At 35.2% G+C, this 25,425-nt stretch overlaps 1 protein-coding gene across 9 annotated transcripts in view; it reads left to right on the forward strand.

Annotated features, from left to right (window-relative positions):
- The first annotated feature begins 3,986 nt into the window (after positions 1 to 3,986).
- LOC124412552 (probable phospholipid-transporting ATPase IA) overlaps positions 3,987 to 25,425 on the forward strand; it is a 60,506-nt gene continuing 39,067 nt past the window's right edge. For 6 of the 9 annotated variants that reach the window (XR_006929804.1, XM_046892524.1, XM_046892516.1 and 3 more), the window contains exon 1: positions 13,577 to 13,615. Coding sequence is in view for 7 of the 9 variants with exons in the window: in XM_046892524.1 (XP_046748480.1) it covers positions 13,592 to 13,615 (24 nt within the window). In the remaining 2 variants the exon portion in view is untranslated. Of the gene's footprint in view, positions 4,048 to 5,705; positions 6,400 to 13,576; positions 13,616 to 13,774; positions 13,792 to 25,425 lie in introns of those variants that run through there. The other 3 variants (XM_046892517.1, XM_046892518.1, XM_046892522.1) reach the window with 3 other exon arrangements.

Consider the following 25,425-nt stretch of genomic DNA (forward strand, 5'->3'; position numbering starts at 1 on the left):
AGGATATTCTAGTCAATCGATCCAGTACTGCCGATAGTCATTTATCTTTACAACTAAAAGTTCGTATCTTATTAATTCATTTAAAACAATACCAAGGTGTACCGGTGTGTGGTTCCCTGACTGTTTGGCTTTTGCATTATGCATAGACATTTACACACATTGTTTTGATATCTGTACCGAAACATTTTAGAAGCCCATATCATTAGAATGAATTATGATAAGAGAATTGTGAAAATCTATGTGGTATTCAGAAATGAGGGTCAATGTTTTCATTTTTGTCGTGACATCTATCATCAGCTCCTTAGGTGACGTTCTATGATATACTCCAGTGTTAGAGGGGTTGCCACTCGCCAGGAGAAAAAGTTATCGATGCGCCCGCAGCGCATGTACCACCTTTGTCGATTCTAGCATAACATTGATACAGCCCGCACTTTGTGTATGCCTATGTGTATTCTTCGGACTTAATTACGATTAATTGATCGTACAAGTTGATCGTACAAAAATTGAGGTAAGGTGTCATACTATATAAGGACACAAATGCACATACATTAATCTGCTGCCACTAAGTCTAACAAGATTTGGTTTGATCGGTTTATACATGCAGTGCAATATCGAAATGTAAGTGAACAACAACAGTATCTCACTAGTTGACTGTAATTGTTTTATGAAATCTTTACGTCCATTTTTACGTCAAATAGTTGCATATTGTGGGTACATTCCGAAACTAGCTGGCAGCGCTGAAAAGTCCCTAGGCAGAGGCCGAGCTACTCACGAACGTAACAGCGCAAAATAAATAAAAGACTGATGACACCACTGGGATCTAATTTCGGAATGCACCGTATATACACAAGCTATATAGTACTAGAATAAGCACAGCCTATGCAGGGGTTGTTGGCCTAGCTTGTAAATATCAATTTCGTGACGTCATAAGCACTTAAAGTGTTCCTAGACGTTCAACGTTGAACTAAGCCCGCTGATTTTATTTGCCTGTACCGTTACATCCAACCAATAAAATCACTTACAAGTTGAGACAGGCCTCTTGTGAATCATAAACCGGCACCTGTCACCTGAAAATTTTCTGATCGAATTGTAATATCCGACCACCCGGTTATGATTTCTTTTTCCATTCAATTCCGTAGCCCAACTAACCACGCCTAACTTCAGTACGAGAATCTTGCGACTAACAGAAAGTTACTAGATGACGGCTGGGTATTCCAACATGTCTCCATCTGAGAACGTATCATTAATTGAAAGCTGGACTTACGTTAAAGTGATGAAATCTTTCTACAAAACCTTATCATTACTATAGCTATTGTTTGAACCGTTGAAAGTATTATTTATATTACTTAACACTAATCAAATCTACAGAAAACGCCTAGACGTAATTTACTAGGAGAGCATGGGTTGAGCGCCGTATTATAGGCAACCTCGCCTTACACGGAGTAGTCCGGTCGGTAACAATACCATAGATATGACCAGTATCTACACCCGATAGAATTGTACTTATGTCCAATACTTGCACGTATATGCATATACAATTTATTTCTTTTGTATATTATAATACTCGAATATTATCAACCAAATATTATTCATTCATACTTCAATATTTCAGAATATCTAAGCTAGAATATTGTTGGATAATGTCTAAATATCATTTGCTTGCACTTGTGAAATCAAACTATCATTACTCATATAAGTATGTTCAAATATTCATCCGTTGGAATATTGCTAAATGTAGTACTATTATCACTTTGTTATCTGGAAAATTGTAACGCTTATTCGTGTATTAATTAGACTCCATAAGCTAAGCCTCAGTTAGTAAAACATATTTGATTCAAAGTAATATTATAAACTTATGCTGCTGGTAAATCTAGTTATGCCATGTCGCACAATCGTCAAGCCAAAGCTGTGACGACGGCCAAATTCTTGGAATCGATGCGCAGCGCTGATAACTTTGTGGATCCTCGAGGGATGTCTTCCATTACATATGAAAACCCTATTATTCAATATTGACTTACCTTCAATCACATTTCTTCCACACATGCGCACCCTGCACATCTGTGCGATCTTTCCATATAATTACTAAATTCTGCGATCATCATAATAATCGATTACTTAACTATTACCTACCTAATGTTAAGAATATATGTTTTTAACTAGACGATGGTTTCGAGTATTGCATGAGTCACAGGCGAAACATATTCAATATCAAATATTAGAAGCATTACCACTAGAGAATTTTGCTTTCCTCTAAAGATTATATACCAATTTCGAATCTTGAATAAACGTAAAGATCAAGCTAAGATTCAAATTCTATTGTTTGACGTCAAAACCCCAAAGTCCTATTTGATCCTTCACTTCCTATCATCAACTCGCCTGGCTCCTTCGCCACTCCACGAAGTTCGATCCTTCTCAATATCCCTATAATTCAAAGGTAACCCAATTACGCGGTTTTTTGTTGATGTTGTCCATTACACATTAGTGTATGTAGTAGGTCGGACGATCGTACGTCTGTATCTCAGTTATTGCTAATGTAGATCGCTGATAATTTTTATTATGAATAATAACGAAATAAATAAAATCACGCCACAGCAAACATGACCGATCGGAACTACCGACGTGTTGAATATTCACCGCTGCTACGCTTTTAGAATTCCTTTCACGTCCAACAGGGAGACAGAGACGTATAAAAGCACACACGTAATCCGGGAAAACCCATACCATCAGTTAGCTTTCCGTAAATATGGCACAAGTCGATCAAGAAATTTTCAGGTGATAGGAGCCCGTTCATGATCAACAAGAAGTCTGTCTCGACTTGTAAGTGATTTCATTGGCGGAATCTAACGGAACAGGCAAATGAAATCAGCGGCCTTAGTTCAGCGTTGAACGTCTAGGAGCGCTGTAAGTGCTTATGACGTCACAAAATTGATATTTACAATCCAGGGTCAGCGACTCCTTAACAAAATGAAGCCTGTTGCGCGGTCTGCAGTCGATAGCGCTGCGGGTTGACTCTCTAATGTCAATGTAACCGATGTGTCCGGAAAATTAGCTGTTTCAAATCCTCTGAGAGCCTATTCTCGAACTCGTGCAATAATTATCGCATGTGAGAATTATCGGGTAGGCCGAATCGCATGCGACTCGAATTTGGTATTCTTCAACACCACGCAGTTGCATACGTCTAGTCAGATACGATAAGTTTTGATCGCGCTGAGCCAGCAGTGTTGCCGTATGCGAGAATCTTGCAACAGCCAATCATTGCTCAGTTTGCAAGAGAAATCGAGAATGCATCATCACAATCAGTGTTCTTCGATTCTTCCCAACAATGCATCGAGAGTAAGCATCCTAAACGTCATAAACATCGTCGTCATCATAAGCATGGAAAACACAATAAAAACTCATATTTTAATAAATTATCTGCGTGAAAAATATCAGCAATTACGAAGAAAAGATGCGGATATATAACTAAAAAACAAAAAATCTAACTCGTCGGTAAGCTTGAATTAACTCAAGACCTAGTGCAATGCCTCGTGTAATATCTATATCTACTCCATCATTTTGGAGTAATACGTGTTCATTTCCGGGTCGATGATAAAGTTTTTTTTCGGAGAAATAGGTAATTATACTATTGGATTAAAAGAATAGGTTGATATTAATTATAATTGAATAACGAGCTACTTCGTAACTTGAATATTAATATCATTCCCGATGTTAATTATTTATTTACAACTTTTCTATTTGAAACAAAAGATACTATTATCAAAATTTATTGCATACGATTTGCAGTATCACACGGTCTTACCCAGTCGATAAAGAGTGAAGCACAATTATCGCACACGATTGACTAACGGAAGTTCGAGAGCACTGTTTCATATATCGCATTCGATATTTCAAAAAACTCGCGTGCGATACCTTGGGTCTTCGATTCGAGAATAGAACCTCTGTGCCATATGCATGTGCCCTGCAAAGTCCCGGCAATCCCTAGTCTGGTTTGATTACCACAACATTGTATCATATGCGATGTTGAGAACTGCAATTGTCGGTATTTTCGTCGGTAAATATAATTCTTTTTTCGAATCTCACTTATTACATCGAGGCTAGAATCCATTCTTTACTTCCTACATTATTCATTGAGAAAATCGACTTGCTAGCTTGGTTTTCGAGTTATTCGCAAAACTACACGCATACCCACAGGTCCAATCTCCTCGGTAAACACATAAAATCGTCTTCATACCCTTAACAAAAAATGTAGTGTATGTATATTGTATGTATATATGAATTCAGCCGATTTGGGGGAGAGCAACAGGGGCTGGAAGCCTCGTGGCCTCCACAAGAGAGGGGTCTCTGCAATATGAACTTTTAGATAAAATTTACTAACACATGGTATGCAAAATATGAAAAAAAATACTCTTTTGGCATATTAAAAAAAATACTACTTTCATGAGGCATTTTTTTTGTTTTCTCATGGAGGAAGCTTTGTGACGGCGCAAATTGTTTTTTTTTATAGTTTTCGATTTCAATGCGTTCAAAATATTTCAAAATATCGAAAAATCATATTTTAAAAGCAGTCCGGATGCGTAAATGCGTGTGTTCATGTTCTGGCACTGTAAAATTAATGCGATTATAACTTGAGAACGGTTTGAGCCACAGTGCTCTCGTTTTGCACAGATATTGATCTATATAGCTTCTACATTCACTGCAAATTTTGTCGAAATCATTTGAAAATTAAGAATTTTACGGTGTTTTGAAATTTTCTAAAAATCTCTGTGGTCAAGTTATTTTCCATAATTTTGCAGATTTTGTAAAAAAATTTGTTTTGTATAAAGTATCACGGATGTATGGTCAGTATTCAATTTGCGAATGATCGGTGAAACGTTTCAGATTTTATGAATTTTTTTAAAAATCGTCGAATCGCTCTAACCTGCAAATTTCAAGATATCCTACTGATTTTTTAAGAGTATTATAAAAGTGAAGGGTGGTATAAAATTTCAGGAAAATCTGTCAAACAGTTCGAATAATGGAAATTTTCCTTGCCGTAAGTTTTGAAAAAATGTTGTATTTGAATTGTATTTGTCTCACAATAAATTATTAAAACACTGTGAAAATAAAAGTTGTACATCTTCTTTGAAAAACAATTAGGTGTCTCCCACTTCTTTGTCGCCCTAGGGCCTCCGACACCTGGTCGGCCCTGGGATGCAGCCTCAGTCAATGGAGCCTTTGTGAAGCTGATGCTTCATACCATTATTTGTACGTTACGTAGCGCGTTTCGACGTTCATCTTTTAAAATGAAAATAGCGGTATTGCGGATAGTCCCATAGTTTTCAATTTACAAATCAGACATCGTTTTCGCAGCTGTGTCGGAAAGTATCGGGAATCACTTGTACAATAAGATAATACAATTTTAATAATTTTCATTAAAACCTAACTTTACTAAAACCGAGGCTAAAATATTTGCCAGTAAATTGAATAAAAGAAATTATAATTAAGACAACTTTGAGAGGAACGTCAATATGTTTTTAATTGCTATACTTTTCCGAGGAAGCAGTGTTACAATAGCACAAGGAATGGTAATTTTTAAAAAGGACATATTTTTCTTCCCTACGTTCGTGTAAACATCGTTGAGTCTTCTATCGCTCTACCATACTATAGTAAATTTTGACTGATAGTCAAATCAACGTTGCATGATTCGTTGATATAAGTCAATTCCAGAGTTTCCAACACAACAACACTGCTCCCGTAATAATGTGAACGTAATCGTATCAACATAGACCGTTTCCGCATGGTGAACTGGCCTGGGCTAGAGCCGGCTAGAACTCCGTTCGACGCAGCCAATTTAAGCAACTCGCAGGGAGCACAGACTGTGACGCCGAACGTTAAAGCCAGTGCGCAGCTTCGAAACTGAAGCTATAACACACGGTTCAGCAAGCTGAGAACCATCGGATTTAATCGTTCTTTCCCGTAACTCCGGAAACACGTTGTTTACCTAGTGCAGTATGAACGAATGAATCAGTATACCCTGGGCATTATAAATTTGCCTCTAATGCCAAAGAAGGAGAAAGGGAAAGCCCTGAAACGCGAAGTTATTTGGTCGCAGCGACACACCTCGCTGTTGGAGCCCCAGCTCAGCTCGACAACGTGCTGTCGATAAAGTCGGTGTCTGTTGATGTGGCGCAGAGTCGGAGGAACCACTTGGCTCACCTGTCCGCGCTACCTTTGCTACCGTATAGCGCGTCGATGCAGTGTGTAACGGTTTGTGTTTACCGTAGAATAGTGATCAGTTTTTGTTTTAATAAATAAAATTAGAAGGTGCTTTTTAAAGTTCGATATTTCGGAGTTATGTGAGATGCCGAATACCCACGAACACGTGTGTCATGGTATAAGTTACTCGTCACTTTCAAAATGGTGAGTAATACTGATTTCCTTTTAATTTTCAGGTCAACAATCTCCCTCGTCGCGTTTCAGGTTATGATATTTTCACTTGTATTACATACGAACTCTCCATGTTTTATGCGGGTTTACTTCGCCCTCAATAATTTCGACTCCAACCTGTAGCTGCCGATTTATTCTCAGCATGCACTTACTTGTAAAACGTCCGATAACCACTAGAGAGACTATGTTTCGATCGGTTAGTCTTAGCGTCCTGCTAAATTTTTATCACTTGTTGCGATACATACCGGGTGGCCCAATTGTTTTCCATTTTTTTTAATCCTCGCAATAATTCGCCAAGTGAATTGAGTAATATTTTGATTGTTTGATATCATAGATACGATTTCTCCTTCAGAGATAGACAGCGTCGGTTTAGACAATTCAGAAGCAACCAGATTATCAAATAAAAAGCGGCAAATGTCGAACGTATACAGAAATCATAATTAATCGACTGGATCTGTAAAGAAAAATGAAAAGTAAACATACCAAAGCTATACCTTTAATACTGTGCTGTCAGACAATTTATGTGACTTCCTCTCATCAATTACAATTGTACGATGTCCCGCTCATAAATTGGTCGATTATTTAGGACAGCGTGATAGAGTTTCGATGTTTTGCGCGTAACATTGTCTTATTTTCCGATATATACAGTAAGTTGTAACCATTTAAGTGTCCAGTTGCAAGTTTGTATTTATATATATATATAAATACAAACTTGCAACTGAACACTTAAATGGTTACAAGTTACTGTAATCCCCTATACATACGGGTGTATGCATCTAATGGCTAATCGATACTTCGATCTATTTGCGGAAGTTTCTATGTATAGTCTTTACGCCGGAAGAATAAAGAATCGTACCCCAGAGCGCTGAATATTTAACTACTCTTACTTGTATCACTCATATATGCTATATATATATTACCCATATATACATGGGTCGATTGGGATACAAGCGTTCAGGTGAGTCGTACAGTGGAAGTACATTTTTTTATTCAGTAATGTTTAGGGAGGATTTAAATTGCCACCAATCGTCTTCAAAAAACAATTTTAACTAGCGCGCATGCGCGATATACACTATCCACAGTTCCCGCGTTTTTTTGCTATCTGCATACAGCGATACCACATTGGCTAACTTCAATTTACTTCTGATTGAAAAATCTCACGTATGTGAATTTCGAGTTACCACGACGTTATTAAATATGAATAATATATTATCGTCGGTGACTCTTTATGAAGAACCCATCGATTACAGGATGACGTTGGTATAAAATGGAAACGTGTATACTACGTTAACTCAAATTTATCTGCACATGGTTAAAGAAAGAACATCTACGGGTTCATTTCGTTGAGTTGTTTTAGTAACGAATTATGCTTGGGAGTGGCAACAAGAATGCCGCGCCCATTTGGCATTTGGCATGTTACCACATTTCCGTTGATGTTACGAATGTATGTAACTATATTTGTGTACGCTGTCATATTGCTACATTGTGCCGTGCAGCGCGAGGAGTCAATTACACGTTATTACTTGATTCTACAAAAATTCGTATTGTTATTTCGTTATCGATTCCATGTATGATATACGAATTCGTACGACGAGTCAGTCAGTGGCGGTCAATACCATATGCATATATACATGTTTGAATAATGGAACACCGGAAATATATATTATACTATAATAGTCAAAGCTTGTACACTATAGGAGGTACTAATTATTGTTATACGTCCATGACTTGTAAATAGTTTTGATTGAGAGTAAGTATGTATTCGTAATTGATACTATAAAAACATTTCGCCCACTTCTTTCTATCAAAGGGAATTGTATGTATATTTAAAATTTTTTTAAAGTTATCAACTGGTTTTATAAAACGGTTTGGAATTTTGCAAAACGCTTATTTGGAAAAAAAAATCGATTCCAATAAACAAATGCAAAAATAAGGGTAGGAGTACTACGACCATTTTGTTGATAATCACGAGGATCGTAGATTTATGATAACGAAGAAGTCTCGTTTCCCTGACTGACAGGAAAACTCTGTTGACAGCGTTTCTGAGAGCGCTTGGACGCCGTTGCCAATGGTTACTGCTTTGAGGCGACAGTTTTCCTGGTCTAAATTGATTATAAGAGGATTCTACTGTTGTTGTATAGTGTGGATACCGGCGGTAAATTATTATACATATAGGAAACTACTAGGACTTTGATAGGCACAATTTTTAAATATATTCTTACAGCAGAACTAGGCTATCATAGACTATGCTGTCATTACTGATTAGAGGTTGATACTTTGCTATTACATGCTATTAGTTTCATTAACTGGTACAAATTAACTCGCGACATCGTAGTCAGGAATGTAAACCACAATTAGCAACTTCACGACAATACAATCATATGTTAATAAATTATTATTATTTTTTTTTTTGTAGCATGAAAGTCAAGTGTAGGAACATCCAGAAGAGTGACGCTTACTTTATCTGAAAATGTTAATTGGAAACACTCAGAGACTTAAAAATAACGCATCCGGAAAAACGCGCGTATACAGCTCATGCCTCTGAGGTTTTTTTATATAGTTATCGATTTGAAAGTCTGTACACGCGACGTGTTTGCAAGAATTATATATACGTATTAAAATGGAAAACGGCACGTCACGGTTACATTCCTCATTTCATTGAAAGCTTAAAGCTGAAGAGCTTTACTCTGACATAATGTATCGCAGAACGTGCTGACTCATCGTGTCACAATTGCAATATGTTGACAAAAGGTTATGACCAACAGTGCCGTGTATGTAACCAATATTCAAATGTAGAATGGCAGAAAATGTATTTCTTTCAGTTTGGATTTTTCTTACTATGGTTTGAAAAGGATATCCTTATTCTTACAGCTGATTTGAACTACAGAAATCAATGCAGTATATTATTTATTCACCAGGCAATATCCTTAATGGAGCAATCTCGTAACCTAATTATTTGCACATTGTACCTCTGTATCCTTATCTCGAATGAGAACATCACAAAACTTACCCCGGACACGTAACAAAATACATATAAACATGCATTGTACACATTGTAAGCCTATAGAATATCCAAGTAACTTCCTAAAATTGGTATAATTTTTTTACAAAAACTTATTCTGCTTCACAGCACATATATTTTGTGCTTCTTTCTTCTTTTCAGTGAATTTAATACAGATGGATTGGATAAATTTATTTAAAAATCGACACCACTGCTTTTTTCTCGTACGTAAATAATGGATGCCAATGACGCTTACTTTATACGTATGTACGCTTGACACAAACAAACGTGTATATAATACGTTAATATCATACGCAGGAGAACCAACCGGTCGATATAGTTCTTTTTTGGTAGCATAGGTATACATTATGGTGCAGCCGACCTACTTTCCATCGTATTTTACTAGCAGGAACAAATTGTTTTGTTTAGACGGTATGTGTTTCATAATGGTCTATACTCACAACTTATACTTACAATTAAAACAATTCATCATCCTGTGCGTATAACCCTCTAGGGACGGAAAATTGAATCAAATGAGGTAGATTTTTTGTGTTGTTACCATTATCATTATTACTACATTAGTGTTTCTGGTTCTAATCAATGAAATTTATTATCAATGACTAGCTTATCTTATTTCTAGAATAGAAACCTTTTTCAAAACGAACTTCACTAGATGGATAAACTCAATTCACATCTCGAAAGTTCGCTCCAGGGTTTTTGTATCGATTGTGTTTAACACGGTTACTATTTTATTCATCATTTACAGGGTGCTTTTCATTTTATGGGTGGCTGACAACGATGAGTAAACCTCAAAGGAAATAAATTGTGGCTATGCTTGTAGGGTACAAACTGTACAAACGGAAAAAATCATTCCGCTGTAAAACGGTGTTGCGTGTATTCAGTGAACCGTAAATAAGTGCTGGCAATCAGAAAGACATGGCATCAGTCTGTGTTACTGTATGTGATCAGTGATAGGCACGCAAGTTCAATATGAACATCGGACAAAGTGAATGCAAAGATTGGCAATTGTCACAGCAGTCAGATAATCATTGAATGACACGTCAGCACTGTATTTACTTTAATTCTTACTCCAAAGCTCTATTGTATGTACTTTGAACAATGTGATGACGCACTGGAACCGACTCGATCTTCTGTTTTTATGCCTCCATAATTGTCATTCAGTTTCCAACGTGTGTTTGTGTGTACATTATATGCTGGGTAATTGTGGTACACATCTGCAGTTGATCCGTGTCGACAGAACGCAAAATCTGTCGTTGATGTGACAGTGCGAGTCTTATTAGCTTTGCTTTACGTAGAAAGTTTCATATTTATTCAACCGATTTTCGTAATCATAACTATATGAACGTCTCTTCGGTGTATCCTGATCAAAACAGAATCTAGGCATTGTGGTCAAGGTTTATGTAATAATTCACTAACCCGTTCACGTTCCTACACCATATTTGAGGTTGAATTTTCAGCCTCCTTAAATTAAACTACCAAGGAACGTGACACTTATCATTACCGTAACCGAAAATTGCTGCGAGTGCAGTGTAAACTCGGCCTAGTCAAAGTTCTATCCATGGTTCAACATGGAGGATGTCTCTACTTCATCTGATAAAGCTGAATTAGACGAGAAGTCATCTGTGCAGAAGTTCGGTTCATGAACACCAAAGTTAACAGGTTAAATTCATACTTGGTGACAGTTATCGGTTCTAGGTTCAAAGAGATTCGCTTTACAAACTGCAGAGACTCTACGGCAATCGATAAGCGAACTAATTGGCCTAGATTTCTTTTTGCCGAATTGGCGACAGTCGATCAATAATCATCTAAGTCTATTCTGCCAAGACGTTTCGTGTAGGGCAATCATTTTTCATTACGCATGACAGTGACAAGTGTTTGTCGACGAGAAGGTTACGTTTCTTATTCAGTTATCAGAGCTTCCAATTCATACAATATTTTCGTCTGATGGGCATTGTTTTCTTGTGATAATAAAGTAGAAAGGACGAGCATGCGTCACGCATGGCAAACCCATGAAACGTGGGTCGATGTGACTTTATTTCTTCGTATGCTGTTGTGAAAAAATCGAGTGTCAACCTCGCAATCCAAGTTAGGTGTCACGTCATTGAAATTTATAATTAAACATTGCCTGCCTGCCTGAATTAAATTTGTTTATCGAAGCATGACGATTTGGTAGTATGATCGCTTTGAAAAGTTTCTATTGTTACCGTACTTCATCTAAATTCAGCTCTGTCATATGAATAACTTTGGCATGATCAGCAGTTGAGTAATACAAATTTACTTCTCATCACTATTTTCTTTTCTTGAATCAAATGATATTTCTTTACCTCGAAGTAACATTTCTTTTGTCATACTTGAAAATATTACCTCTCTCAATGATAGCTTGAGAAAACTATCACCACGTACTGCTATCGTCCCAGATTTGATGATATTTTGCACGATACACAATAATAGATGGCAAAATCCGTGTTAATCAAGTGTTACTTAATATTGTTCAGTGTCACTCACTTTTCATCATCGAAGTCGTCTGGCATGAAAAGAACGAGTCATGCTTGAGATGAAATGAAACCAGACACCTTTTAGAAGTCTGTTATATTTAGACCAAGAGTTCAAGAAAGATCCGAGCCGACTCAAAGTCTGGTGGAATTTTTAGATCAGCAATTTTTGTACTTTCAGAGAAACCACAGTTGATAGTGTTGAATTTATAGTTAGATTTTTTTGCAGGTAGCAAGTGAATGAGATTTCATAAACAGATTATTCTAAGTAGAATTAACTAGTTATTTTCTCTTCTTAATGTTTTACATTGATGAAATTAATGCTTTGTAATCAGTTTCCCCTTAAACGAAATGATTCAACCTAATATATCAAAATACTGCGATAATGACCGACGGCATCACGGATGAGAAAATTGACCTCAAGACCTACAGCGTCAAGTTTCATTAAAGACAGTCTGTTATTGACTAGCAGCGAATCAACGTCTTTCCACTAGATCTAAGAAGTTGGTTTTGTTATCAATAACTCCGTGAACGCTGTGTAACTTCAGTGCAAGCTTATGAATATAATGATAATCGTAAGTATATTCGCTAGTCAAATATTTACGGTGCAAACGGTGTCGGAATATAACTGTAAACCAAAAGTAAAAAGTAATATTATATCTATAGTGTGATGTGATAGTGCGTGAGCCCATTATGAACGTACAGTAAGCAGAAGTTGCGGACGCCACAGAATGGGCGTCTATAATTAAATGCGTTATATCAGTGAAAAGGTTTTACGAAAACAAATAAAGCATAAAGTGGTCGAGTAAAAAGTAGTGTGATACACAATCTTTATTTTCAGCTTTTTGCTGATAGTTTTGCTGAGCTGTACTGTAATTGAGATTCTCCAGAAAATATATACATATATTTGACTGTAAAGAGAATGAAACAACAATTTTTCACGAGCCTTAACGTCGTCAAAAGTGAAAAACAGGTACACCCAATCCATCTTCATTCGGTTACATAACGTTCAAACTCACAACCATAATCGAACGATGCCTAGAAACAAACGGAAAGATTGAAGTCAAAGGAGTGCCTCGAGGTTACGTGTTCCGTATCCACTGAATCAACCAACCCTAGATATACAAACAACTGGGTGCAGTATTAAATGTGACGTTGACGCTGCTGGGTCGGGAGCCACTCCTTAGAGTGGTAGAGAAGCTTTATCAAACTCATTGTCAAGCTTGACTGACGTGAATCTACCGCCAGATGATACGCGTGATGCCTAATGTAACCTGAATGGTTGTTATAACCTGATCCTAAAACCACGTCCGGGTCAAAAACTGTGCACATAGTACAAAATGGGAATATGAGACGGCAGATTTGTCAGTGAGTCAGAAAGCTATTCCAAGAGTATGAAAGCCGAGCATCCAGGCCAGATCGCTGCAAGTGTATCGTTATGGACGTATGTCGAGTGCACAGAGCAAGAGATAAATGATGATGTGTTAAATGTATCAACACACATAGATCTTGGAATTCATCGTACAATAGTCGCACCATTGCCTTTAGTTCCAGATTAAAAAATAACCTACGATTAGGAATTTTTCACAAAAAATTACCGATAAAAACTCGAAGAAAACTTCTAAGTACTACGTCTGGCAATATCTTCAAAATGAGTTCCTTCTTCTGCATAAACGTAATTTTTGAATTAATATTATATTCATTAATAATTCTGAAGCATGAATTTAGTATTGAGATTGTATAACGAGTGTGTTTCAATATTTCACTATCGTTACTTGAGTAACGTGATTCTGATGGTGATGAGTTGCTGCATGTGTTTGCCGAATTAGCACAACACGTGATGTCGTTGAGGTCAGTGCCACGATCAACGTATTTGTAGAACGTCAGAATCAATTCAACATACTATACTTACGGAGTACAGTTGTCGTCTGTCGTGTCTGGCAGCGGCTCGTGAATCACAAAGAGTAAACTTAACCTTTACAAGCTGTCTCTAATACTTCTTCTTCATCTTCTACTTGCTCTGGCATCATGCTGAGGGCCCCCATATCGAAAACCCCGAATGAACGACTCGATGTAATAGAAAGCTAACTATATCTCACTTATCCTATGAACTATAAATGCCGGATGGATAATTTATCACTTATTTTGGGAAACAACATTGTTTCCTGATTTAACAATAAAATAAATTTCTTCATTTAAAGTAGGTAGAATAAAATGCATAAATGCCTTAACCTTCTAAACGAATTAAGTGACAACGACTGGCGATGCAGCTGTTGTGAGAAAACGGGATGCATTGTCAAATCATTTGTATAGAATTGAAGTCACATTTGTGTTCCACATGTTTCGGACCGAAAAGAACTTAGCCGGTAGGTTAAGGCATTTATGCATTTTACTGCACATACGTTTCCGTTCCATATGGACTGAAATGTCTTAGCCATGCTTCTATAACAAAAATCCTTCTACTTTCACTCTCTCATCTTCTCTTTATGGTGCTTGGGTCGTTTTTCCGTTCTCAAAAGACCTGTGGAGTGAAACGGACTAACCGATGGACGATGAAAATTTATTTCGATAAACTGGCCCCAGGTTACATTGTGTTTTCGGGGTTTGTAGTACCAACATGTTTTAGAGATATGGGTTCATAAAAATATGGAAATGGAGAACATCTTGAAGTTAGTCTCGCAGTCTAAAGGTAAATTCATTTTAATTTCAATTTTGGCGCCAGAAATCAAACTTTATTGCTAGTTGTGTAGACCATACCTGTCAAAATCTAATCTCTCGAATTAGAGAAGTGTCGACTAAGGTAAGAAAATTCTTGGGCCAATTGAAAATCAGAAATTTCATAAAAGCTCTTGAGAAGTAAACAAATACACCATTTCACGATTGTTATTTTCTGATGAATCCTCTACTCTGACAATGTTATACGTATTTTCTTTAATGGGATTGATTCTAGACATTTTCGTTTCACTTGCCTCGTTCAGGATATCTTTTATTGAAGTGGTTTAAGTGAAAGAACAGAAATGTGAATTTCATTACTTTGGTGAATATCAGGGGTACTCGGCTAACAAGAAAGTTTTATTACTGACTATTTGCAACCATCGATCTATGTTAGGCACTGCATGACCTTCTCACCAGACTGTATAAGTATAGTAAATTGCTGCAGCAGATCCTGGCACCTTGTTTCAACATGTATTCCTCTTTATCTTGCCTAATCTTTGCCAATACTAATCAGGCAAAAATCGAATCATCGTTTGGACAGGGGTCTGGGAAGTTAGAAGAATCAGAAAACTGGATTTTACATTTTTTACCAATAAACATTTCGTACGTAATCTAGAATGTTCACAGTATTGTTCCGTAACTTTTTAATCCATATTAGACGCAGAGTTTTTCAGGATTGTTTTTATTTAAATGGGTATGGCAATGGGTATAATCGACCCAGTGTAACTACTACTACTAAAATTCACACGTTTTTACTACAGTTTCAGTGTATATTTCGTCGGAGGATCAATTATTTTTATAAAAAAAACTGTTAATGTGAGAAATGAGTGAGCATTGTTTCTCATGTTCAATAAAAATATCAGCATCTATGCATTAGAGCATATAGCATATAGAGCATTCTATGTCAGTTGTACCCAATTAGAATTTGACTTTTTGGTGAGTTTGATATAAGTGGACAATTTGCGTAAAATGCTCCATTGACGATGCTGATATTTTTATTTTTAACAGTAGCATCAACCCTGATTTATTTCTATGCTTATAGATTTTTTCCAAATCGTGAGTCTCGCGATCAATTATATGTATACTGACAGTTGAGTGAAAATATGTACATTTTAAATGGCAAATCTCACAGAAATTCTCGAGAGAATTTAAGGTTGAGATATAAACCTGTGCTTTTGAGAATATTTCTATTTATCCATTTGGAACCAATATAGGGGGCGTCCCCGTTTTTCATAAAAGTCCAAAGTAAGGACCACGTACATAGTACACTACCTATGACACCTATACATAGTATACTATGTAATACACTCACACACATGCTCAAAACTCGACTATTCATTTTCGGAGTGATTATAATGAATTCCTTAGATGCAGTTAGTTTTTTTTCATTGGTGATTAATTCTTTCTCCAGTAGTCCCATTTCCGTTCTAATCGTCAACATATAATTTGGTTGTACTAATAGCACCAGGCCTCCAGGGTTGTTCGTCGATTACTGATCACTCTACTGTAATGTGTTTACTACTATGCCTCATTACAATAATCAGTAGACCATTCTCTACAAAGTCACTGAAACAGATTGTCGTTTTTTCCAATATTTAAATCAAGATTGCCGCTTGTTGATCATACTCAATAACGGTCGAATGATGTGAAATTAAAATTTACTAGATCTTCAAGAATTGTAATGCAGCGATTCGAACGAAGCATCGATTCCTGAGGTGTTCCTGATTTCAGTATTTTCTGTTCTTATAGTTGGGGGGGAGATCTGCGTAGCTTATGAATACAAAATTTGATAAACGCTAACTCACGATAATCTGTTAATCAAGTTAATAGAAACTATCGATTTTTCACTAAATAACTACTATAAAATTCTAAGTTGTGCGAAAAAAATAAGAAATCCGACGTTTTCTCGAGAACAAATTGACTAATTTTCATGATTTCGGAATCAATCGACACGGTTTTTTCCAATTTAGAACCGATCACATTTTGAGCGATATTAGTCAAGCTATTCTTCGGCTATAATTTGTGGAGATAATAATTATTCCATCCAATTGTAAGACCATTACTTTTGCCAACGATTATAGTCGATTTTTCTTGCTTATTTAAGGGAAAAAAATACGAACAATTTAGGATATAGGAGCGATGAACCCCGGCTCACCAGCTAACTGAAGCTCCCCGAAATTTGAACCCCTTAAAATAGGAAGAAACAGGTTGACTTTGCTCGGTTGGTAAGGGAAGAACTGCTACATTACCTTAATCAGATCCATTTTTGGTGTAAAAAACTTCTTCCGAGTAGAGACAGAGATTTTCTCAGACGTACTTCAGGAAAGTCGTGTGAAAAGACGTAACTCCCACACCGTTTGACGCTTTTTGGTACAACTATGAGATTTTTTGAGAATATTTGAAAAAATAACATTTCCCTACGAGTAGTCAGTAAAATATGAAGTAATTCACAGACGTTTGTTGACGTAGGACTACACCTATGATGACAGTAAAATCGAAATAAAAATCAAAGAGGCTTGGTTGGAATCCATCATATTTGTAAAACCCTCTCGGAAGATAGGTTGATCCGAGAACCCTGACATTTCGTCAAAGATACAATACCCGTTGGTAAAGGGCTCTTCAGCCTTTATATTTTGAAAGGTTATTCTCGCTGCTTTGTCCTGCTTTTACGCCAGTCCGTCTTTACCCTGCAATTGAGGAAAATTTAATGATCTCAACATCTTTCAGAAGAGTTCAACGGATCTCGCAGTTTTCCTTATTTATCGAAGAATTATAATGACAGGGTGTGGCGAATGTGGATTAAATTATACCGGCCCTAAATGTGGAAACAAGCCATTTTGGTGCGTACTGATAGGTAACCGAACGTTGCAATTTCGTTTGTGAGTTCACGCGCCACATAACGCCAAACATGCCGTTTTGTAAGCGTTGTTACTAGGCTGTTTTGAAATCGATTGTTAGAACTCTACCAACGTTTCTTGCCACGGTTCAATTTGGATGAATTGAGTATACTATGAAACTAATAAATTTTTTCCAAAGGATTAAGTATACAATTGCGGAAATTCAAATATTTTTTAATTCTTTAAAATAGATTAGTTCCATCTTGGACAAAATACTAAAAGTTTCGGCGTTAGTCATAGAATATCATGTAAAGATGTGAAAATTTTGTAAAATGTTTTTTATCTTAGCAAAACAAGATTTTCTATTTATTTATTTTTTATAACCCTCTATTTCAGATATCCAAGACAATTGTAAAAATTTATTTACGTAGGGTAACATAAGATACAACCATTTTAATCGTATACATTTCGTTTGAACAATTTGAATAGCAAGTCAAAATTTGATACATAGCTCCGAAATGGAGGTTAAAAAAATCTATAAACCTTATATCTAAAAACCTATAAATCCAATAATTTCTCACAGTAAGTAAAATACCACATTAAATCGGCGAGTGAATCGAAGAGGGTGAGGATCAGAACCTCTTCAAGTTGACGTGGACTACCGCACATACACATATGTGTAGATTAGGGTGGTCGTTAGATGGCAGATCATTTTTGATGGTTATAAATTGGCTCCAAATGTAGGAAAAATTGCTCTCTAATTTTTTCAGACTTTCATTTTCAGCCCTCAAGTCACCCTGTAGATCTTATATTCCATATACAGGTCATGGATGTTTTAATTTAGAATATTATTTGTTAATCATTTTACAAGTTTTATAACTTCGTATTTTATACTTTTTTTAATCCTCGTTGAATTTCAAATCGTTGTTATTTTTGATTGTATAGGAAAAAGATTTGTCGGGAATTTCATTCTCTAGTGCTCAAGTATTGAATAAAAAAAAAAAAAGGCCAGCAGAGAGACTCAGGGCTCGAAATAAAAGTCTGAAAAAGTTTGAAAGTTTTTTTGTTTTATATTTAAAGCCGACCATCCAACACTTAAATTTTTCCAAAAAAAAAAAAAACCATTTACAACGACCACCCTACTGCATATATATATTGTTAACGTGGAAAGCCCCAAATATTATCGAACGAAAAATTAGTTGAATATCTAGTCAAGATTGAATGATTTACGATATGATAGGTATATTTTCATGTCATATACAAAATTCGTTGATTAGGTTCATCGTCAGTGATATTTAACCTGCAATATATCCTGGAATGGAGGATTTACTTTGTATAAGTAAAACTACGTCAGGCCTAACTATCATAATTCACTGTCATTATCAATTACTTCTACTATGATCGTTGAGGATTATTCTTCAATGAAAGTTCGACAACGCTTTCAACGATTAAAGGAAATTCTTGGATGGTTTAACAATTCCTAAGCTGCCCATTATTCGCTTCCTCCTTACCCACCTCAGAAAAGAATAACGGAGACGAAACATGTTCGTGTAGGCAAATATGCTCAAATCTGTACACGTCTTAAGTTACTACCTAAATTCTCAGCTAAGCATTATAATTACTAATTTGGCCGTGTTATGACCACTCAATATGTATATATATTATATAAATATATATTAGGGTAGCGCAAAAAAAACCGACTTTTTTTTTTTGAGTTTCATGTGACAAAATGTTAGTTTTTCATGTTTTAAGAGCCCACTGCGAAGGACAGTTCAAAAAAAAATTTTTAAGAGGTCGCTCCACATTTTTTAAAACGTCAGCAATCGTCAAAAATCGATTTTAAAAAAAAAAATTTTTTTTCGCTACGGTATAATTTTATAAACAAACAAAAAATAAGTTTCCGAAAGTTTCAGCTCAAAATTTGAATTTTGAAAGGTTGCTCATAATTTTTTTTCGATTTTTGGATGCATTTCTTTGGATCTTTCCGAGCGACCTTTTAATATTCATATTAAAATTTCAGAAATTTTTTTTCTTTCATTTAGTAAGAAAGAATCGATAACAATACACCACGAAATGAATTAAAAATCAAACAAAATACTGAAAATATAATTTATTTAATTAAATTTTTTGACGATTTTTGACATTTTTTAAAATTTGGAGCGACCTCTTAAAATTTTTTTTTTTGAGCTGTCCTTTGGAGTGGGCTCTTAAAACATCAAAAACTAACGTTTTGTCACCCGAGACTAAAAAAAAAAAATAGTCGGTTTTTTTGCGCCACCCTAATATATATCTTTCTTATTTCAGGATTGCAATACTCTCTCTTTTGCGAAATTCGAGATAGGAGATATTCACTGCATGTATATCTACAATCTACATCAACCCAAAAAACGACAAAGTTCCTGTTCTCCTCTATTTCGGAACAGAATAGCTAACGCTCGTGCTTTTAACGGTGGGTTTGCTTTGGCAGAGCTGTAGGACGACCCTGTCTAGGTACTTCCTGAACAGTACGTCCACGTCCACTTCATGGTCACTTGGACAGATGGACAAATATGTACAAGGTGTCGTCCTCCCCGTTGCGCGTTGCTATCGCCATTAGCTTCAAAAGTGTCCGTCGTGTTGGGTAAACCAACAAACATTTGTTGTCAATTCTTGATCATACGTGTAACTATGGGGATCGAAATTTCCGTGACTAACTGTAAAAAACGACGCTTTTTATTCTTACTCCAAAGTAGAACTGATCCATGTTATTCGAAAGTCATCTGCCACCGCATGTTTCAACGATGATCGTATGAGCTTCTAGATACGATTGATCTATCCTGACAGGAAAAAATTTCGATCAAGTTCTGCATCAAGTAAAATAAGCTTTTACGTATGAATTGTTGGGATTTATTTGTGAGCTCAAAATTGCTGATATCAAATTAATGAAGCCTTGAGATGTGTATACGATTTCATAAATAGGCATAGATGGATCGTTCACGAAAAATTTGCATCAAAGTGTCTCCTTATTCGCTGGAAATTTCCTAGTATAAAATATTTTAGCAATACTACAGTAACGTACCTGCACCATTGTTATAAACTGTAATAATGATTGTCGATGTAAAAGATGTCGATGCCGTTTCAACCGTAATAATATATGTATGTAATATGTGGGACATTCCATCGATCAACATTTGATTCTGACCAATTCACGGACTTGATAATACAATACAACTGATAATACTTTTTTACAACACATTGACGGAAACCGGTGTTTTCGAACGTGTGAAACAGGCTGAAAGCTGCAATTTATTGACCGGTAAAATAAGGAGGGAGATATTAAAATAAAATAAAATCAGTTTAAATCAACCGAAACGAAGCAACATCGGTTGAAGTCAGCTGAAATCATTTGAAAACAGTTAATATTGCTATGGAAATGACTCGTAATCACATGGAAATCTCCTCAAAATTACAGTGAAATCATTGAAAATGATGCTCCTTCGAAACCGTACGAAATTATCGCGAAACTCATTCGAAACATCTGATTCACACCGAGATCTTTGGCATCGTAAGACGCACAAGCCTGCACTTACAATAAATATCTACTCGAATGTATTAAATTTTAATCTTTTAGAACGCTTTATACAGGGTGGTAGGTTTCAATCGTCCCAAACGAATATCTGAGAAGCGCAGAGAAATTCAAGACTAAGTTTTGTACAAAATTTGAAGTGCTTGAAGGGGGGAGGATGATATTAATATGGGTCGATTTGTGGGTTGTGCTATTTTTTAGATTTTGCAAGTAAGGCCTGATTTTAGATATGCACAACTGTGAATTCAATGTCCTATTTTGTCAGATTTTGATTTCATTTGTTATTTTTTTATTTGCACCTTAAACTTAGTTTATAATACAAGTATTCATCGTCTCTTACTATTGCTGATAAGTTTTCTTGTGGATATAAAATTGGTGAGTTTGTATATCGATGTAACATTCTTTATTATTACGGTAATCGTAAATTATGGTCACAGACTGTTTAACGATGGTGGACTTCAATGAAATGAATACGTGCGAAAGCTCAGGTGAAAAAATTAATGTAATAAAATTTATTCGAGAAGAAATGTCCAATAAAAAAATCATATTTCTTCCTTGAAACTCTTGAAGTTTTGAATACATTTTTTCTTGCATTTCTTCTCGTTTTTAAGATATTTTCTGGAGGCTATTAATACCCACTACCCTGTATAAGTAATTACGACATTGAAAATTACAATTATTTTACATACTCGAATAGACGCGTATTCCAAATACATAAATAAATGATTTGGGTAACAACTTTATTTTGAGTCAACATTCATAATCATCTAAGAATTGAAATGTCAATGATATGAAAAATCACTAAATTTATAACAATCATTGACTCTCGATTTGCAATACAAATAGAAAATTCAATTACCAGTGTTTGAAATCAATCCGCGAATTAATCAGTCTGTGATATTATGACCAATCCAGGGAATTCATTATATTTTCGTGTAATGTGTACACAAAAATAAGTCCAAAAGTGATGTATGGATGACGAATGAGAACGTTTACAAATACGTGGGATGGAGGAAAATGTAGAAGGATTATAAAATACAAGGTCCACAACATCGATTATTCAAAAACGTGAAAGTCTATTTTATAGAAATTCAAAATGTAGAATGTCGAAGCATAGAAAAGTGAAAATGTAGATAATTAAAGTACATATACCTATACAAAATCAGACTATATGGTTGTCAGAATTATGACGATTCTACCTATGTTTTGGTTTGTAATATTTATCTTCCTAAGTTCATTTTGACAGTTCAACGTTTTCGCCTCTCATACTTTGACCTTTCGATATTTTGATTCTTCTGTATTTCGAGTTCTTCCTTTTTAAATTCCATGACAAAGATTTTCGCGGCTTTCAAAATTTGATTTTGTGACTTCTACTTTCTGATCTTTCTACATTTTCATTCCCAAGTTATACAAGTTTAAAATTAACTAAAAATAAAATGTAATGAACGTACAGCAAATTGAAAACAAACGTTGTGAAGTTGTATGAAATATGAAATTCCTAGCCTGCAGAACGAAATTGCATGGAAATTGCTATACAGATCACGAAATGATTGTCAAGTGAACATGAAATCCCATGAACTCATGTGAAATCAATCCGAAATCCTGTAAAGTCACGTGTAATCGCATGAAATCATACGAAATATGATTAATCAACTGAAATCATTTGAAGTCACTTGAAATTATTCAAAATCAATTAAAATCATTAGCAGTCACGAAATCACTTGCGTACACACAAAGCTTACGATGAGTGAATGGGACCTGGATTGTATTGCTGCAGTGAAAAATGTTTAAAAAGAAAATCGAGTTTTTAATAGTGTCCTGAGAAGTAAGTTTTATTTTACAAATAGGTAGTATAAATGCAGCTTGTTACCACTTGATAACAGAATCATAGAAATGTTCAAGGTTCAATACAGCATTGAAGCATCAAGTGATGTTACTAAATGCACATCCGAAAACGTTCTGCAGAAAAATGGGGTCAAAATTTTGTTACATGTATTCATATTCGGAGCTTGGTTGTATTGCTGGACCAGGCTTGGAAGAACCTAACTGGAGAAACAATTAAAACGGACTGAGAAACATCCAAGATGGAATTGAATGATCAATGATGATTGAATTAAGGGGAAGACAAGGGTCTGAAATACCAAAAATAAAAGCATATTTTTAAACTTATTATACATTTTTTAGCATTTTTCTAAGAATATTCTGCTACATTTTCATTAAAAAATATTGAAAATTCAGCCAGTGGTAGTGGTGAGAACCGAATCACCTAAAAAAAAAGTTTTCATGCGGTAGTCAGGATAACTCATGATTGCTTCATCTGTAATTAAAACACCAAAGGGATTTCTTTAGTATATGAGTTTATCTTGAATTTGAACGAAGGAATTAACAAAATATTGAATTTTGGAGTTTTTGGTGAAGGTGCAATCAAAATACTCTGATTTGAACTTTGATTTGCTCTTTTTGTTTAATTAAAAAATAAGTTGTAATTAAAAAGAAAAAAAAATCCTCTGTTCAGAAACTAATATTTAGTATGTAAATGAAGTGTGCAAAGTTTAGGCGAAATCGGTCAGAAGGTTTTCGAGAAATTTTTACTACCACATGGAAACTTTTTTTTTGAGGTGACTCGGTTCAGTCACTACTACCAGTGGCTCAATTTGCAATATTTTTTTATGAAAATGTAGCAGAATATTCTTAGAATAATCCTTAATAATGTACAATAAGTTAAAAGATATTAATAGATAAGGTACTCTGTAAAAAAAATTGTAAATTTGTAAATCTACATCTTTGGAGGTTAGTAATTTTTTACGAAGGCATCGCTAGTAATCAAAAAGAAAAAATATTGCTGACTGGAGGAAACAATCAACAACATATTGTAAAGAAATTTCATGTCAACTAAAAAGAAAAGAAAGAATAGTAATTCATATTTTAACAAACATTTTATTGACTTTTTTGTACGTACATTGAATGTCAGAAAAAAAAATTTGACACTGCATTTTCCTCAAGAAATTAATCAGTTTTGCACATAAATTGGCGCTGTTTAATTGAATAGATTTCAGTAATTGAGTATGAAGTTCAAGATGACTGCTAGATTCTTAACTGTGCATCTAACTTTTCATAGTGCCGTCGAAACGTTTAACTTCATCAGTACAAAATTAACGATTTTACGTTGTTATTAGCGATTTATTGCTTCAATTCTTGCACCAATACGTCGCAATTGAGTGGGTAATAGGTAAGAGGTTTCATTTGGCAACCTTGTATCTAGATAGAAGAATAGTAAGGTCAGATCCAGAGGTAATGAATTACCCACAACAGTACAGGTCTACAAGGTACATCGCTAACTTGCACGTGAGGTTTTACTTCGTCGAAGCTATTGTACTCTAAGAAGTATTTTTTATGCGCTCTTCCGAAAACATTATCATTGTGGCCTAGAGAATCGAATTACATGTAGTTCCTGTAATTGTCATCTTTACATATTTCAACCATATTCATAAGTCACGTGAGATCATTTTATAACTGTTCAACTAACTCCAAAACAGAGAAGATGACATTTTTTCAACAAGTAGTACGATATCAAATATCACGAAATGGCGATACTCATTAATTAGATACGAGGAAAACAATGAAATTGATTATTCTTGTACGTAGCCGTGTTTGGTAGCGAAAACGTGTTCTTACCTTGCGGATTTGCAGTTGATAGCAAATTCTCAGTTTTTTTTCTTAAATTATCGGATATTTGAACAAATATGTAGAAATCATTTGAAGTCTCTTAAAGCATTCCTTCAATTTAACGATATGTTTGAAATATTTTTGAATCTTAGGAAATCACTGTCCACCCTCTGAAGTCTCATGACAGCAGACGAAAGTATTTGAAAGTCCATAAAATCGTTGAGATTATAGAAACCGCGTTAAAATTTTGTGAAATCTTTCCAAATCAGATAACATTTTTGAAGATATTATTTAAAATTCTACAATGCAGAAGATTTTGGGATTTTTTTAAATATTTAAACAGTATTCCGATATCGCATGGTCATCACATTGCGAAATATTGGAATCGCGAGAAATTCTTTAAAATATAAGAAAGTCCCTGAAATCTCCCTTGAAAGCAATTTCGGTGTGTACATTGTAGATAAGTGGAAAAAGTTACGGAAAGACAACAAACCGTTGAAAAAATCTCCAGCAATGTTATCCTCGCTAATAATTGTGATCACAAGTGAAGTAACATCCTTACAATCTAACGGAAATGATTCTGAGCAAATTTGAATGTTTGGTAATCTAGAAAAATGGTCTCAAAACCTTCGAATTATATTTAAAAAAAAAATTACTGGGGTTTAATCATTTTGAAAGTTCTAGTTAGAAACCCTTTTCTCA

The sequence above is a fragment of the Diprion similis genome, chromosome 11 (genome assembly GCF_021155765.1).
Source record: "Diprion similis isolate iyDipSimi1 chromosome 11, iyDipSimi1.1, whole genome shotgun sequence".
Classification (NCBI taxonomy): domain Eukaryota; kingdom Metazoa; phylum Arthropoda; class Insecta; order Hymenoptera; family Diprionidae; genus Diprion; species Diprion similis.